The sequence below is a fragment of the Lacerta agilis genome, chromosome 5, assembly GCF_009819535.1.
Source record: "Lacerta agilis isolate rLacAgi1 chromosome 5, rLacAgi1.pri, whole genome shotgun sequence".
NCBI lineage: Eukaryota > Metazoa > Chordata > Lepidosauria > Squamata > Lacertidae > Lacerta > Lacerta agilis.
The window spans coordinates 61,340,989-61,358,469 of NC_046316.1; the positions used below are offsets into that span (position 1 = coordinate 61,340,989).

General features: G+C 43.4%; 2 protein-coding genes across 2 annotated transcripts; one reads left to right on the forward strand and one right to left on the reverse strand.

Annotated features, from left to right (window-relative positions):
- Positions 1-1,385: 1,385 nt before the first annotated feature.
- On the reverse strand, positions 1,386-10,667 carry ING5 (inhibitor of growth family member 5). The gene is made up of 8 exons (XM_033150176.1): positions 10,550-10,667; positions 8,257-8,328; positions 7,161-7,327; positions 5,824-5,935; positions 3,954-4,047; positions 3,567-3,702; positions 1,876-1,936; positions 1,386-1,489 (listed from the first exon to the last, which is right to left on the reverse strand). The coding sequence occupies exons 1-8, from the start codon at positions 10,587-10,589 to the stop codon at positions 1,413-1,415; spliced, it is 759 nt and encodes a 252-aa protein (XP_033006067.1). The 5' UTR covers positions 10,590-10,667; the 3' UTR covers positions 1,386-1,412.
- Positions 10,668-12,475: 1,808 nt separating this feature from the next.
- Positions 12,476-17,008, forward strand: DTYMK (deoxythymidylate kinase). Its single transcript, XM_033150177.1, has 5 exons — positions 12,476-12,699; positions 13,645-13,753; positions 15,548-15,638; positions 15,911-16,108; positions 16,352-17,008. Exons 1-5 carry the CDS (start codon positions 12,570-12,572, stop codon positions 16,460-16,462), a joined length of 639 nt encoding a protein of 212 aa, XP_033006068.1. The 5' UTR covers positions 12,476-12,569; the 3' UTR covers positions 16,463-17,008.
- The last annotated feature ends 473 nt before the right edge of the window (positions 17,009-17,481 follow it).

Here is a 17,481-nt window from a genome sequence, read left to right on the forward strand (position 1 = left end):
CTGCCCAGGGGGATGCTCCCAAAGAAGGGAGAGGTGATTTACATCGTTCTTCCCCCCCCCCCCCCCCTGCAAAAAACATGCCAAAAAGTTGGGTGACCCTCCGGAACAGTGTGGAAGGTGACATGGGGAGATGTACGTAGAGGGAATAAATGAAATCTGCCTTCCCCCACTTCTTCTGGTGGGAGCCTCCACTGGATCTCAGTCCCTTCTGCAATTGGAAGAAGCCCTTTTATTCATAGAATTGCAGGGCTGGAAGGGACCTCGAAGGCTTACTAGTCCAACCCCCTGCAATGCAGGAATCCTGCCCACAGCCACCCCTGGGTGGGCCCATGAAAGGAACACTCTGGATCCAAACCCCCTGCATTATCAGAGAGGATAGAGGTGACATTGTGTGCATCACAGGCAACGAAGGCTCTACCAGCTTTCTGGTAAAAAAAATATTGTCTGTCTCCCAACTCAAAGCTGCTTTAAGGGGCACCCACATTCACATTTTATACTGGATGGCATCTCGGTGCTTACAGAGAACAGACATCTCACACCAGATAAAAGTTCAGTATAAAATTACACCAAATTACATTTAGTGCTTTGCAGTCCTGGGAATCTTTCCTTAAAAAAAAAAAAGCTTTACTTTTCACATCTGGTTTTCCTGATTGTCAATGTCTAACATCTAATAGCTTAGCCAATGAAAAATAAGCCTTATTTTTCGTTTCATGAGTGAATCAAGCTATACTGATATCTCCTAGACATTTTGTGCCTCAATTTAAGCATCCACTGCTTACCATCAGGATTGGATAGATGACTTCAGAGGGACTTGTATGAAGCGCAGAGGCAGTAGTGTACAATTTAGAAGCAATTAGAACAGGTGTACTACTCTTGAAATTTACTTGTGGAACGCACCTTACCAAAATAATACCCATTACTTTTCATCTGCCTTTGTAAGAAACAATTCCTTGCTTGCTGCAACCGAGGAACAGAGCAGCACATTCCTTCCTTGACAGTAGTTATAAGGTTCTGTAAAGATGCAGTTAAAGATTTTAAATCCTTCATAAATATTGTGCGGAGCAGAGTGACTACCCTGTTGATAACAAAAGAAAACAAAAAAATCATCGTTCACCTGCAAGGCCATATAGGCAATTTCACAGACTCTTAGTACATGAGCAGAAATTCCAGTGCAGGGCTACTCTTAGTACTTCATAACATTGATTGCAGTGCCACAGAAGTGTGTAACCTAGGTGACCATCACCACAGTAAACCTCCACATCCTCCTTTTCTCATTAGGATAGCTCTCCCCCCACCCCCCACCCCCACCCCCAATGTTAAGAAAAATGACTGGCCACTGCTAAATATCAAATCAAACAAGATAGGTAAGTGACAAAAAAATAGAATAAAATATTGCAACATGTACGAATATATTAAACTTTTTCTTCTTTCAGACTGTACAGTCCCATTTTACTTCTTTTTCTTCTCCTGAACACAGCGAGGACAAAACCTAAGGGTTAAAAAAAGAAGAAAAAGAATCACTGTGTTCAGTTCAATGCATTACTTTGGGAGTATTTCATATGTGGGGGGAAATAAAACTCAAGAGTTATACGTTTAACTTCCTGGTTCTAGTCTTTACACCATGTTTTGAACAGCTGCTCCGATCAGCTCCAGCCAGCATAGCCATACTGCTGTGGCTTTTGGGAGCTGCGGTCCAAAACATTTGGAAAGCACCAGGTTGGCATAGGCTGCCCCATCCCTTGCTGTCTCTTTTAGATTGTGAGCCTTTGGTCAAGGACCTTTGTGCTTTCGTTATGGTAAAGTGAAGAAAGTACCAATGAAGAAAATTAAACGAAGAAAACGCAAGTGTAGAAAGTTATTATTCATGACACCTACCATTTCCTTTGGGTTTCGTGGTGAGGTCCACACAAGCAAAATGGAACCATTCGATCGGGCACTATATTTTGGGGAAGAATAAAAGATGGGTTTTTTTTTCTTAGAGAGCTTGATAACATTAATTTATCTTATCAGATTTAACAGAAATGGGAGCCTGGTTGGTGCCTGGCATGCCACAATCGAAGGGGCATACTGCACATTACATAGGAAACTTCAAGAGCCCTTTGTTGCTTGCGAAGTGCCCAGATTTTGCAGACACAGGATGCACTACCCACTGCAAATGGCCGGTAAAGCATGATGTAAACGATTATCATTATTACTATTAAAATTTGTATAATGCCCTTCATACTAAGATTCCAGGACGGGAAAATAGAAGCAAGTTAGCTTGTGTTGTAGACATGACTTCAGGGTTGTATATGTATGAGAGATGCACAAACAACTTCAAATATGGAGGGAAGTATCAAATCCAGTGAGTCCTAAGACCCAGATCTGGTTTTTCATTAAAAAAATATAAGCTATGTATCAAGGAACTGCCCTCGGCAGGGCGGGAGGTCTTGTCGATGTACCGAGAGCCCCGACACTTCCTCAGTAGTGAGACCTCTTCAAGCGGGAAGAGCGGCACCTCCTCCAGCGGGGAGGGGCAGGCTGGAAACAGCCAGGCGAGACAAGGGCTTGGAGATGCTGCTGAGAGCCCCAGCATGCCTCATGAGTTTCGCTCTGAGGGGAGCACACCACTTCCGTCGCCCCAGTTGCGCAGAGGGGTCAAAAGGAGACCGGGGAGGCGGCGCTTTGGGGTGCCAAGATTCTTATGTTGGGGTCACAGCCGGAAACCGGCACTCCCGGATTCTGCGAGTGACTAGGACGGTCATGTTTCCATGTTCTCTGTACTGTAAATTGTTGTTGTTCAGTCATTCAGTCGTGTCCGACTCTTCGTGACCCCATGGACCAGAGCACGCCAGGCACGCCTATCCTTCACTGCCTCCCGCAGTTTGGCCAAACTCATGTTGGTAGCTTCGAGAACACTGTCCAACCATCTCATCCTCTGTCGTCCCCTTCTCCTTGTGCCCTCCATCTTTCCCAACATCAGGGTCTTTTCTAGGGAGTCTTCTCTTCTCATGAGGTGGCCAAAGTACTGGAGCCTCAACTTCAGGATCTGTCCTTCTAGTGAGCATTCAGGGCTGATTTCTTTGAGAATGGATAGGTTTGATCTTCTTGCAGTCCATGGGACTCTCAAGAGTCTCCTCCAGCACCATAATTCAAAAGCATCAATTCTTCGGCGATCAGCCTTCTTGATGGTCCAGCTCTCACTTCCGTACATTACTACTGGGAAAACCATAGCTTTAACTATACGGACCTTTGTCGGCAAGGTGATGTCTTTGCTTTTTAAGATGCTGTCTAGGTTTGTCATAAATAGTCTGCACCAATAAACTGTTAAAAGACAGTTGAGGCTCAAATCTGATTACTCGTGAGCAACCCTAACGCAGACCTGACACTATGATTTTTGTTGTTGTAGAAAAGTGCTTTCAATTTTGTGTTCAGAAACCAGGGGGAATCTGGAAGCAGCTTCTAGTGGTCACTTGGATGGGGTTTGTTCCCTTGCACAGTTCCACTCTTTCTAAAGGAAGCACCTTCATGTAGAATTTGAAGAGGGAGGCGTGTGTACGGCCACCTTGGGTTATCTCAGTACTTACATCAGGATTGTCGCAGCCAATCATTTCTCCATAGGATACTTGGTGACACAAGCAATACGTTGGTTCGTTGGGATCCACCGGCATATCTAGGACATCTGAAGGATGAACCGCCAGAATGGTATCAGCTAATTCAGACCTGCAACAAGAGCAACGTGAACAAATATTGAGTAAATGCCAGTGATTATTGGTTAAAAAAATATATCTCCAGTTTGAAACTAATTAGAACTATTTGGGAGGTCAGTTCTCCACAGCAAAAGTGGAGAAAGTATAAAGCATGTGAAACTAAGCAGGCCAAAAAATCTGGTTACTATGGCACATTGCCCCCCCCCAAAAAAAATCAAATGGAAGATGTTCTGAACAAGCTAACTGCAGACTGCAGTCACTTACCTTCGTTTTGGTTTCTTTTTTACTGGGACATCTTCTTCGGATGTTCGCCGGCCTCGACCCCGAGAGCTTTTCTTATCCTTTGGAGTTCGCCCCTCTGAAAGACAGTTATTTCTGGTTAACTACACCATAAGAAGAAAAAAACCCAGAGGTTTTATACCAAACGGTGGTACCTCTGGTTATGAACTTAATTCGTTCTGGAGGTCCATTCTAAACCTGAAACCGTTCTTAATCTGAGGTACCACTATAGCTAATGGGGCCTCCTGCTGCTGCCGCACAATTTCTGTTCTCATCCTGAGGTAAAGTTCTAAACCCGAGGTACTACTTCTGGGTTAGCGGAGTTTGTAACCCAAAGTGTTTGTAACCCGAGGTACCACTGTAATTATTTTGAAGCACCATAATGATTCAAAAATGATTAATTTTTCTTTTTTCTCTCATCTATTCTTGCAGACTTTATATAAGGAGGGATCGCAAATTGGAAAGTGATCCTTGTTCAGAAGCCATTTGCCAATGCAAGCTCTGATGTAGCTATACACTGAAAAAATCCTACAACTTTATCCAGTACAACTTCCCCTATTATCTGAACATGACATTTGTAAAATTCGTAACTAAACAAAATCACTAAGATGCTACCTGTTGAACAACAATCTTATGTATCTTTTTGTACGATTGTTCAAATAACTTGGCTGTCAGCTGGGGCATTAAGATAAATAACAATGTACTCTACTTGTACATTCAAAAAGTGTCTAACAGCCAAATCCTATACAGGTTTACTTAGAAGTAAGACCCACCAAGTCAAATGAGGTTTACTCCCTTGTAAAGTACATTGAAGATTGTACCTAATAAACTAATGTTGAAAAATTTGCCTCTTGTGTGCCTACAATCTGACAATAATTCAAATGAAAATAGCTCATATATACATACCTGCAAATCACCCTAAGCTGTTTATATGTATAATCATTTTAAAAAATTACTACTACAGTTTTACCCTGTTAACATTGTGTACCAGACTCTTATTTTAATATTTTTTTTGTTCTATATATGATCTTAGAACAAATACATAATTTCAGAGGAACAAAATGCAATCCACAGGTAAACTGCTTTATCAAAAAAACTTACTAAGAGAAGCTAAAGGACTAGAAAATGACTCTGGAGAAAATTGGTATTACTTTATTTCCTGTATGAGTAAGAATTCAGGAACACTGAAGCCACTGTCAATGCATAATACCTTGTGGAAGAATTTACACAGGTTATAAAGCAAAACTGGACCAGGTGGATTTGTGGTTTGAGGTAGGAGGGCTCTTCCTAATATTAACTTAACATAATTTTGCCTGCTTTAGGCCAAAATTATGGAAACCATATGCAAGAAAAACTATGGCTCAATTCTGTCCAACTAAATGTCTCTCCTCACTGATTTCTCCCTTTGTTCCTCATAGCAGGCATGTATGCTTTTTATAGAAGACTCTCATAATGTATGAGAAACAGCTTTTACTAGGAAAGAAAGGTCATTCTGGTGCCCTTGTTGATATCTTTCTGGCACCAGGTAATGACTTATATTCCCCACCCCAAGCTTTCGATAGACTCACATAAGATGTCACATAAGATAGACTCACACTAGATGTACTAGTGTGCTGCCAAAGCTTCCTGTAGCTGTTATGGGGATTGTTTTGTTCTGTTTTTTTATGGTGTAATGTATTAGTATTTATGTTTTTAAATGTTTTGTAAGTCTAATAGATGATTGTAAGTCTAATAGATGATTGTAAGTCTAATAGATGATGATGATGATGATGATGATAATAATAATAATAATATATTAAGAAGTATATAGAAGGATTTCCTCACAGTAAGATGACACTATTCATAATGTACACACTTTTTAGATTTTGCGTTGCAGGGTTTTCAAAGTCACTGCCTTCCAACTTATCCTTCAGATCAGCTTCAAATCGTGCCAGGTCAGCATCCAGCCGTCGAATGTGCTTATCTACCTACATCAGAAGAAGAAGAAGAGTATGGATTTGATATCCCGCTTTATCACTACCCGAAGGAATCTCAAAGCGGCTAACATTCTCCTTTCCCTTCCTCCCCCACAACAAACACTCTGTGAGGTGAGTGGGGCTGAGAGACTTCAAAGAAGTGTGACTAGCCCAAGGTCACCCAGCAGCTGCATGTGGAGGAGCAGAGACGCGAACCCGGTTCCCCAGATTACGAGTCTACCGCTCTTAACCACTACACCACACTGGCTCTCAGAAAGAGACCACACAGCTAAAGAAAATCAAACCCAATAATATCTCTAGAAATCATCAGATTCAACTTGCTATCTTCCTTTTCTGGATTTTATTACTTCAATGCACCTCAACACACCTCTCTCATCTGACCTGTGGTTGGTGTGTGCGTTAACCACAGCCACTCACTGTTAACTTTTCTGGGTGTCTGTGGGTACCACACAAACACAAATCACAGGCCATTTAGGGAGCAGAGGGAGGGAGGGAGCAGAAAAACCAGCTACCATAGGAAGGTGGTCACTACAAGCCACACAGTCCCTCTGTAGGCTTGAGACAGTTCCTATTTTCAGGTGGGATTCAATCACAGACCAGCAAATTCAGGTTGCAAAATACAGTTGATTGGGAGGTCTTGTGAAAGAAACCTGCTTCCCCCAAAGCTCAGATTATTGGTGATTAAGGAAAGTGACATGGAAATGCACTGGGATAACACTTGCTTTGACTCAATGTCATCTAACCTCACAAACAAATCAGAACGAATGTTCATTAAGTAGCCAACATCTAAGCTCCCCATAAACTTCTGCTGACAAATTGGGAACATGTAGCCACAGAAAGAATTTTGATAAATGCCCTGCTGACAAATCCACTTGCTTGCCAGCACCATAACTTTAGCCTCGGGTCTTTGCCCCATTGCTCCCAGACTGTAAAAGATTAAACAGGGGGAGGTCACAACCTTGTACACAATCCCAGTCCACATCAGGATTCTTTTGAAGTAGAGAATTTATGATGCAAGCCTGCCTATTATCTTCTTTATCTCTAACTGAACCCGGGATCATGGATCCTCATGTCTGTGTCAGTCAACAGCTACTGATTACCCAGAAAGACTAGTACCTGTAATACAAGCTTCAAAGGTAGCTATAGGAGAAGAAATACAGAGGGTGGATTTTTCATTTTGAAACACAAGTCCTCTGTCTACCTAATCTAAACTTACCATCTCATAGGTCTGCATGGCCAGCTGCACTTTGTCATCACTGTACTCTTTGCATCTTGCGTAAGCATTCTGAATCTTCTGCAGGATTTCCACCCGTTGCTCTGATGACAAACTCCTCACTGTTGAAATGTACTGAGCAGCAAGACTGTCGATTTCTGCTTTCTTGTCTGAAGAGCAATGGGAGACAGTATGTGCGTGAGACTGAGGCTGCAACCCTATATTCACTTACCTGAGAAGTAAGCCTCATTGAGCTCTATGGGGCTTAATTTTGAGTAAGACTGAGCTGCGAGGCTGCAACCCAAAGGTCATTTACTTGGGGGAAAGTCCCACTGAACTAAGTGGGATTATTTGTAAGTAAATTGATTTAGGATCAAACTATGTTTCACAACTGGAAACTTTTTCAGAAACCATGAAAGAAATGTCCCTCTGGGGTAGCCAGGAGAGAAAATGTACAGGGCTTCTGCACATTCAGTGGCTGTGCAAAAAAATGATTTTTAGGAAGTATAGCTTGTTATGCAAGCTACACCTGCAGACATTCCCTCAGCTTACACAACTATTAAAAGTGAAGGAGTCCTGTCCTCTTTCTCATCTGACCACTTAATTGGTCCTTTGTTCCCTCATTGTAAAATACCTGCAACTAAACCAAAGCACATGTGCCAGCTGAATTCTTGAGTTGTGCTTCTGAGAGTTCAAATGAGGGGGAATGTTCTCCAACCTTAGTAAGGCACAACTGACTAAAAAGTAGTAAGACTGTGTTTGCAAGATCAGTTCATACACATCTACAGTCCTTCACACACCTTTGTAAAACTCAAATGTAAATACAGCATTATATAATTCTGCTCCTACAAGCTTTGCTAGAACTGGTGCACATGAAACAATGGAATCAGTTGATGGCCACACTATGACACACACACCCCATCTTCATGTTGCACTGAAATAGCAAAAACTTGGGAGGCTGAAGATACTCTGCTATGGGCTACTTCTCACTTTCCCAGTGAAAATATATGACAAGTGAATCTCGGATATGTGCAAATCTAACATGAGCTGAGCACATATTACTTCGAGAAGATCCGTGAACCAGAATACCTGAACACACCTTCTGTTCTCTGATCCAGCTCACGCATAAGTTGGAAGTTCCTTTGCAACTCACAAGGGAGGTTTTCAATGCCTGAAATACAAAAACAGAAATGCTGCACTGCTGCAGTCCCCTCTCTACCATAACTTTCTTAATATAAAAGTTATGTTCACAAACAAACTACACATAACAAAAAGCACCCATAAACCTCGCCAGGTACCCTGTTTCCCATATATACTTTCTCCCACCACCTTCCTCTTTATCTGTTCCCTGTTGTATATGGCATGCTGAGCTGGGTGATCCCACTAGCTACGGGGCAGGTACCAGAGTCCAGGAAACCTTTTGCTGGATCCCAAGGGGAATGTTTTCTGCTTGAAATCTCTGAATGATCAGAGAGTCATGGGGCTCATCGCTACTACCAACCTCAATATCTTTGCACATGTCACTGTGGCCATGTTCAGATATTATGCTAAACCATGGTTAAGTGCAGGAGGGATGGGGAACCTGCGACCCTCTAGAAGTTGTTAAGACTTCACCTCCCAGTTCAATCCAAGACAGAGCAAAGGTCTCCCTCTGCCCATCCCAAAGCAGCTCCACTGGTCTCTCTCTGCCTGTGGAGTGGCATCAGTGCCACTCCTCCACTGTGGAGCTCCCTGTTCCCACTAGTACTCAACAGAAAGCCCCAAAATAGGGCATTCCAGGTGCGGTGAAGAACTAAGCTGCCCTGGGATCCACTAGAACATGAGTAAGTCCTATTGCCATCATTTGATGGCATCTGGCCCAATAGCTACGCCAGCTCCAGGCTGGCATAGCAGGATTCTGCCTGCCCTTCCACCCTCATCAGTGTGAGCAGTGGGGCTGCAGCAGTCATGTCCTGCTGCCACCTGGCCATGGCTAGGATGGCTCTGCCCATTAAGGAAGCAAACATCTACAAGCTCAGTTTTTACGAAGAGTCCAGAAGAAGTATATTATTCTATTCTATGGCCCCACTGTAAGAACATAAGAGGAGCCTGCTGGGTCAGGACAACAGCCTATCTGGCTTAGCTTTCTGTCGTCACAGTGGCCAACCAGATGCCTGTGGGAAAACTTCAAACAGTACCTGAGCACAAAAGCACTCTCCCATCCTGCAGTTTCCAGCAACTAGTATTCAGAAGCGTTATTGCCTCTCTTACCACGGAGGTAAAGCATAGCCATGATGGCTGGTAGGCGTTGATAATGTTATTCTCCATGAATCTGTCTAATCCTCTTTTGCAGGGGGCTTCAATGCCCGTGCGCCAAATAACATCCTTTCAACAAGTAAACATGGAGACTCTTCAAATACAGGTTGCCCCAATATGGGAGCAGGAGTTTTACTTGCCTGCTAAAGAGGAAGGAGACAGAAGCATTCCAAGCCCAGCTGGTGCTATGGCTAAGGAAGCGTGTCTGCTACCCCTTTGACAAAAAAAAAAAATTTTAAATTTTTTTTTGGTTTCTTGTGTGTCTTTGTGTTTGGAGCTTTCCACTCCAATTATGCATTTGGTGAGCATCTGCTTCCCAACTGCACAACACATTTGCACAAGGTATGTAAAGTTAACAAGCATTGAAATACTGTACATACATTTAATGAAAACTTGTGTTTTCTTTAGGTCAGCTTGTTTTTATTGTCTTTTATTCCTAACTTTAATGTGTATATTATTCTCTACATAAACTGCTTAGAGGTTTTGACAATAAAACAGCATACAGATTTTAAGAATAAAATAACCTTATGTCTTTAAGTTGAGAGGTCTGCAGCTTTGCTAACGAAGTACTGACGCACGGGGCTGAATTTATGGGAATATCAAAGCGACTATTTTTAATAGTATTAGTATTATGCCTTGCCTTGGCCTCCTATGTTGAATTCAACAGCCGTCTACAAATAATGGAGCTTTCCTCGGCACCTGACTTGCTGAATTTCTACTGGTCACACGCGTGGGGAAATAGGAACCCTGACATTTTTATTTATTTTTAGGTGGCAATCCAGGAGAATGAGCTACACGACGCGCCTTAAAAGCATTGGGGGGGGGGGATGTTTTTGCTGCTCGTCTGACAGGCGCCGCTCATAGGAGTAGAGCAGCAGCGGCCCCTGGTGGCCGAGGAACGCAGCTGCACCCTTAGAACGCCGGCGCGGAGATCCCTCCTTTACGCGTCGCAATGACGCAGCAAGAAACCTCGCCCGCCGCCCCCTCCCTCGCCGGGTCTGTGTGACGCAGCCACAATTGCCGGCGTGGCCCCCGCCCGGTTTTAGCCTGGGCCTGTTTTCCTCCCGTTCCCTCTGCCCAACGCCGCACTCACTCACTGTCCAGGTAGTGCTCCAGGTACAAGGCCGCCGCCGCCATCTCGCGCCAGCCAGCCGGCCAGCCAACGCCCACCCTCCGGCCCCGCCGCGCTCGGCGCTGTCACGCGGGCGCCTTCGCAATGGCCGGTCGGGGCTCTTATTGCATAGTCATGAGAGGCCGGCGCCGATTGGGCAATCGAACGCCGCCGCTGCATATGAATGAGGGGGCGCGGACACATTGGGGGCGTGGCGGGGAATACGACGTCAACGTTCGTTCGCCATCGGCCGGAATGGGCCGTTTCCCGGTGTCCGCGGCGGCGGCGGCGGCGTGTGGTGTTTTTTTTTCTTCTTCCTCACGTTGTAATTCCCGCACTTTACTGCGCGGTGTTCGCGTGACGCGGTCCTAGGCGTACGCGTGTCTGTTTGGAAGGGAAAACGCCACTGAAGCCGACGGAGCTTCTTTCAAATACAGTAGAAGTGCACGGGAGCTCGCGGGTTCGGGCTGTAAAGACGTGGCAGAGCAAACGCGTGTCCGTCTCCCGGAAAGCTGGCTTCTATTTTACAGCATAAGTAGCCTTAGCGGAGTATCTTCTCAGGATCTCTGCATCCACCCAAGGACAGAAACACTCTGCTTTTAGGCGTCCCTTCATTGGCACCTCCTCAAGATGTTCCTTATTTCCTGTACCCATAAACTAGCTCTTTTTTCAAAGGGTGTGTGTGTGTGTAGAGAGAGAAGAAAGATATTTTATGTACCATGGCGCGCAGCGCAACCCTACGCGTGCTTATTCTGTAAGAAGTGGCACGGTTTTCAGTGTGGCTTATAGCCCAAGTAAGCCTTGCGGAGAATGGGGGCTTCCAGTGTGGACTAGACGCTTCTGGTTACCGTCAACGTGGAAGGAAAGATCATTCTTAGAGATATATATGTAAACGTACTTTTATTTATAATAGAGAAAATATATATGGTTGCACGGAATTCTGAAAGCTTCATTTATTTAATTACATAAAAAGGAGGACGGTTTAATGCCCCCACTTACAACGGGCTGCGTGCAATATGGATGGACCTCTATTTCCCCCCCGCATCATTACTTTAGTTTAGTTTTTTTGTTTTTGTTTAAACCCACCCTTCCAAAACTCTCCTGGCATTATTTTATTTTTATATATAAAAAAGGTCTCAGGGCGGTTTACAGAACAAAATCAAAAAATGAAACCACGCAATATATATTCAAAATAAAAACAACCCAATATACCCCCCCCCCAAAAAAAACCTCCAAATCTTAAAAGGGCATCATGGGGTGTGGGTGGGCGAATGCGGGAAACGCTCGTTTGGATCCCACGGGTGTATGCGAAACGCGCGCGCCTTCGAAATCCCGAGGGATTTAGCTACAAGACACGGGTGCCCGTAACGAGATTTTTCCCACGTTAAGGGTAAAAGTTTACTGGCAAGTCTGTTGCGCCGAGATCAGAAAAGCGTTGTGCTCCTGAGTGCGTTTGCTTTGGTATTTTATACCTTACGTTCAAACACAACAAAATAAAAAATAAATAAATTCCTTCCAGTAGCACCTTAGAGACCAACTAAGTTTTTTCTTGGTATGAGCTTTCCTGTGCTTTTGGTATCTGAAGAAGTGTACATGCACACGAAAACTCATACCAAGAACAAACTTAGTTGGTCTCTAAGGTGCTACTGGAAGGAATTTATTTATTTTTTATTTTGTTTTGACTATGGCAGACCAACGCGGCTACCTACTTGTCGTTCAAACACAACTAAGGGTTAATATCAGCGAGATGGACAAAAACGCCTAGAAAGAATGCGGCTTCCAACGGACTAATCCTGTCAAGCACCGCGCAGTCGGCTTCTGCTTTTTTCAGACTGTTCCGCTTTGCTGTGTTTTCCGTGATCGCGCGAGGGTTTGGTCACCATGGTTACACCAGAGCCGCTCTACACGCGCTGGAGGACTGTACTCTGTGATTGCGCCAAAAGCGCGGGAAGCTGCAGTTGTTGTTCGATCGCCTTCCCTTCGCCGCTGACTGAGAAGGGGGCGCCATGGCTGGCAGGCGAGGGGCGCTGATCGTGCTGGAGGGGGTGGACCGAGCTGGCAAAAGCACGCAGACCAGAAAGCTGGTGGAGGGCCTGCTGGCAGGGGGACACCGGGCCGAACTCCTTCGGTTTCCCGGTATGCGAGGCTTAGGGGTCGCGGCAGCTGCAGCATGGCGCAGCTTCTTCGCCACACTGCCTTAGATTTACGTGTATAGGTTGTCGGCAATTTCCCTGCTGTGGCAGCATGTCTGTGCCTTTGACAGACGGGTAGCAGGGTGAAAGTCGACAGGTGCACACAGCCTCTCCCGTAACAGGTGCAGTGGCGGGAACGCTTCATCTGTGGGATTTCTGTCTGTCCTAAGGCTGCCGATGGGGTGGGAAAGGGGGGCCCAGTCTAATACGTTTTGTGGCGGTGCTAGTGATGTGTAGAAAGCGTTCCTTACCAGCATTGTCATAGCTTTGGGCTGAGTCATTGGCCCTCTTCGTAAGTAACCTCCTTGAGTTTTTCTTAATTTAATTTATCTAATATTTAATCATTTTGACATTCGAAAAAGTAAGTTTCTTTATGGTTGTTGGTGTGTGTGTGTGTGTGTGTGTGGTTGTTTTGAAGGCTTATTTAACTTTCTACTTTCTTGGGGTGGCTTTGAAACCATGGTGCAAAATAGTGCTTATTAAAGAAAAACTTAAACTAAGTACACTACAATGCTACCATCTTAGATTTGCTTTGTAACTGAATTGGAATTCTGGCATGACCATGTGTGTTAGGATACATTGTGACATGCAGAGAGAGACCCATAACATCAAACCATCCTTTTAGCAAGGGTACAGTGATGGAAGATGCAATAACACATAAAGTGGGTGTAATCCCACTTGTGGGTTGGGATCGTGGTTATCTATTTTCTGCCTAGATGTTGGGGAATGTATATTTCTGATATTGAATGCTGCTATCTTTTTAGGAAGTTTAGAAGTAGCATTTGACCCTTGCTTCCAACAATGATGTACATTGGGAAGAGAATATTTCAGAATTTATAGAAGCTGAATATGTTTGTCTTATTCCACTCTTGTCTACATCTTATTGCAGACAGAACTACAGAAATCGGACGGCTGATAAGTTCCTATTTGGAAAAGAAGAACAATTTGGAGGACCACACAGTGCATCTGCTATTTTCTGCTAATCGCTGGGAGCAAGTGTAAATAGAATTCTTGTGAAATACTTTGAGCCCCTGTTATCACTAATTCAATGGTGCTTTGGGAGAATACTGGGTGAGATCCAATGTAGTGTGGGTGGATGTCTACTCCCACAGGAAGTCTTCGTATTTCTCTCCTTGGCTCTCCTACCTGCTCTTGTTATGCAAGCAGATTTCTGTTGTGCAAGCAGGTAGATGTTATTGAGTGTCACTACATGAGTCAAGTGTCTTAATAATTGGAATTTAGGCATATTTCTCAAAAAATGAAAAAATCAAACTTGTTCTGTCTAGTTGGCAATTCATGGTGAAGAGAGGATAAGAGAAATGTTTGTATTTGATCAAGATTCATGCATGATGCTGGAATTACAGTTGCTGTCAGGGACTGGATGCAAAATATATTACAAAAGGCTAGGGTAATAAATACTAATCCAGATAAAAGCAATTGTGATTCACTTACTTCCATCGATCCCCCCCCCCCTTTGTTGCTTTGTTGCTTCTGGCTCTGGGCAGAGTAGACTGAAAGAGAAAGTAGCATGCTCCTTAATCACGGTATTGTGATGTGCCCAGTGTTTTCTTGCATTTCCCCATTCACTGTCTACCTATTGACCGCACTTACAAGGACTGAATTAATTGTGTTGATGCTTTAACATCTCTTATTGATGAAGTTGTGAGGCATTGTTTCCTAGTTAAATGTTTATTAATTAACAACATTTAATCAAATCTAATGCTCACCTTTTTTGGCCAAATTACGTTGCGGAAATTAAGGTGCACATTAGTTTCGATGGTGCATTTACGTTAGCCAGCAAATACTTTTTTTGTTTTGTTTCAAGGTTCTGAACATTGAGGTGTGCATTAGATTCAAGTAAATAGGGTAATTCAAAATGATGTGGCATCATTTATGCAGGAGAAGAAAAATATCCAAGCAATTCTTAGCCCACTTCTGGTGACTTCTTAAATAAGACTGAGTTTGGAAATACTTAAGAAATAGGTTACTTAGCCATTTAGCAAATTTTTATTTGGATGTAGTAAGCAAACTTAAAATATATACCATGTTAACTTTATATGTCAGATTTCACCCACCCACCCCCGAACAATAGTTCAAAAGTTGTGGAACTCAAATACAAAATTAGGGGGGGGAATCAATATACAGAAGCACAGTTTGGCTGCAGTCCTATACACCAGGGTTGGGGAATCTGGCCATCCAGATGTTGGACTCCCACCTCTCATCAGCCCCAGCCTGCGTTGCCAGATAATGGGAGCTGTAACCAAGCAGCATCTGGGTTTCCCATCGCTGTTGTGCATGTTCATCTGGGAAGAAGTCCCGTTGAACTCAGTTGTACTTGCTTTTGGGTAGACGTGCATGTGATTGCACTCTGTGGTTTAAATGTTATAGTCAAACAAATCCAAAGCTTTATAAACAAACGTCTTAGAAATTAGGTTATTGGAATACTTGTATAGACATTACAGGAATAGCATACATTTCCTTACATTGTTTAAACTTTTGAGAAAGAAAATGAAGACACCAAAAACTGTTAGCATGAACATTTACCAAATTATTTGCATCTTTGAAATAACCCAATTTGTGAAACTGCATTTTTAAAAAATGCATTATTATTTACAGTATAACCACCCAGAGTACTCTTGTCTTAATGAGGGTGTATCCAAATGTCATATATAAATAAACATAACCTTTTCTGCATATAAATACAGTCCCGGGAATTTTATACCTTGTATCACTGCTTTATTCCAAATTATGCTTCTATTTTTCTCTAATAGTGGTATCTTTCTACCATTCAGGCCATTGATTAAAGAGAAGTTAAACCAGGGTATCACTCTGGTAGTGGACAGATATGCGTTTTCTGGAGTAGCCTTCACAGGTGCTAAAGAGGTGGGTAAAAAACACCAATTCAGCCTCATATAAATACAGTATTTATGGAAAGATTTGCTGCATTAAAGTCTCAGGTTCAATGGTTCAATCCTTGGCATCTCCAGGCAAGTTAAGGGAGAAACCCTGTCTGAAATATCAGAGAGTGGTAGCCAGTACTGAGCTAGATTGAACCAGTGGTCTGACTCAGTATAACACAGTTTCCTGTGTTCCTGTCAAATTGCTCCTTGGCTTCATTGGGCTGTTTGCTGCATTTCTCGTTTCTCTCCGAACAGAACTTCTCTTTGGAATGGTGTAAGCAACCCGATGTTGGGCTTCCAAAACCAGACTTGATCCTTTTTCTTCAGTTGAGCACGTCTGAAGCAGCCAAACGAGGAGACTTTGGAAATGAACGATATGAGTACAGCTCTTTTCAGGAGAAAGTTCTGCAACACTTCTACCGTTTGATGGAAGATAAGACTTTAAACTGGAAGGTAAAAAAAAGAAACTTCAGGAGGAGCACTGTGGGATTCATAAGCAAAAAAAAAAAATCGAACAACCCTTCTAGGAGATCTGAAACATCTGTTGAAGGGGAAGAAAAACTAATAGGATGGGAGTAAACACGGACAACCTTATTAGTATATTTTGATACTTTATTTCTTCCATCAACCGTTCTTCTGTAGTTGGGTTGAACATGAGGAGTTTTTCATGTGTTTGTGGTTTTGTTTTGGATGCAGGTGATTGATGCTTCAAAGAGCATAGAAGACTTGCATAATGAAATAAAATCGTTTGCCGAGGAGGTCATGCGAGAAGCTCAGCACAAACCCATAGGAGAACTGTGGAACTAGGACTGGAGTATATCATCTCCTATGGGTCACTTCTCACCTAGCCAAAATCTGCACCGTTCACCTTCAAACCACCCTGTATTTATATTATCAAATAGGATTTGTTAGACTTGCTATTGATGCAGCTCTCTTCTTTCTGTTTTGGGTGGCATTTTATAAGAGAATGGTCTGGCAGCTCTGTCGGGACTTGGACTGGAGTAGATGCGTGAAAGAAGCATTAGACAAAGGTCTTTCTGTCCTACCAAGAGAGACTTAATACTTCAGCTGTACAGTAGCTGTTGTTTTCCAGACTCAAAATTTTAAAACAGCTGAATCTTTTCGTAATGAGGGGAAAGAGGTTTACTAATAAATGTCAGATTTTCACATGATGTTGTCAACCACAAACTTATGTTGAGTGGAGGATTTTTTTCAGCCCGAAGACCACACTGCCTCATGGGCAACCTTTTAGAAGGCCACATGCCAGTGGGACACAGTCTGAGAGGCAAGAAGTGGGTAGACAACAGAACAACTCTTCCCTTTGTATGGTAAGCTACATTCCAACTATGCAAATGTCAAAGGTTCCTGTACACACATGCACCTCTCCAGTCACACAAGAGGCATTATCAGAGTTCAAGGATGTAGTCCAGCCATACAGAAGCAGTCAAGGAAGATCCAGTGCTGGGTTGGTTAAGTGGTATGGGCTGAGGCTAGGGGCAGGGCCCGGGCTCTATCCAAGGGTCACCTAGGGAAGCCTGGAGGTTCCTTATCCCTGCAATATGTACTTGATAGGATGGCTTAAATAACTTGAAACATGCCCACCCCAGTGCTGATTCAGACCTTTCCCTCTAGATCAGAGTGGTTAACCCATCACCTTCTATATGTTGTTGGACTTTTAACTCCTATTAGCCTTCGCTACCATGGTCAGGGGTCAGAAATGGTGACAACTGTAGTACAAGATCTGATGGCCCACAACATAGCCACCCCTGCTCTAGATCAAGCTGCTTTAGGGTGACTTCATGTGATGTTTCACCCTGCCTTCCCAA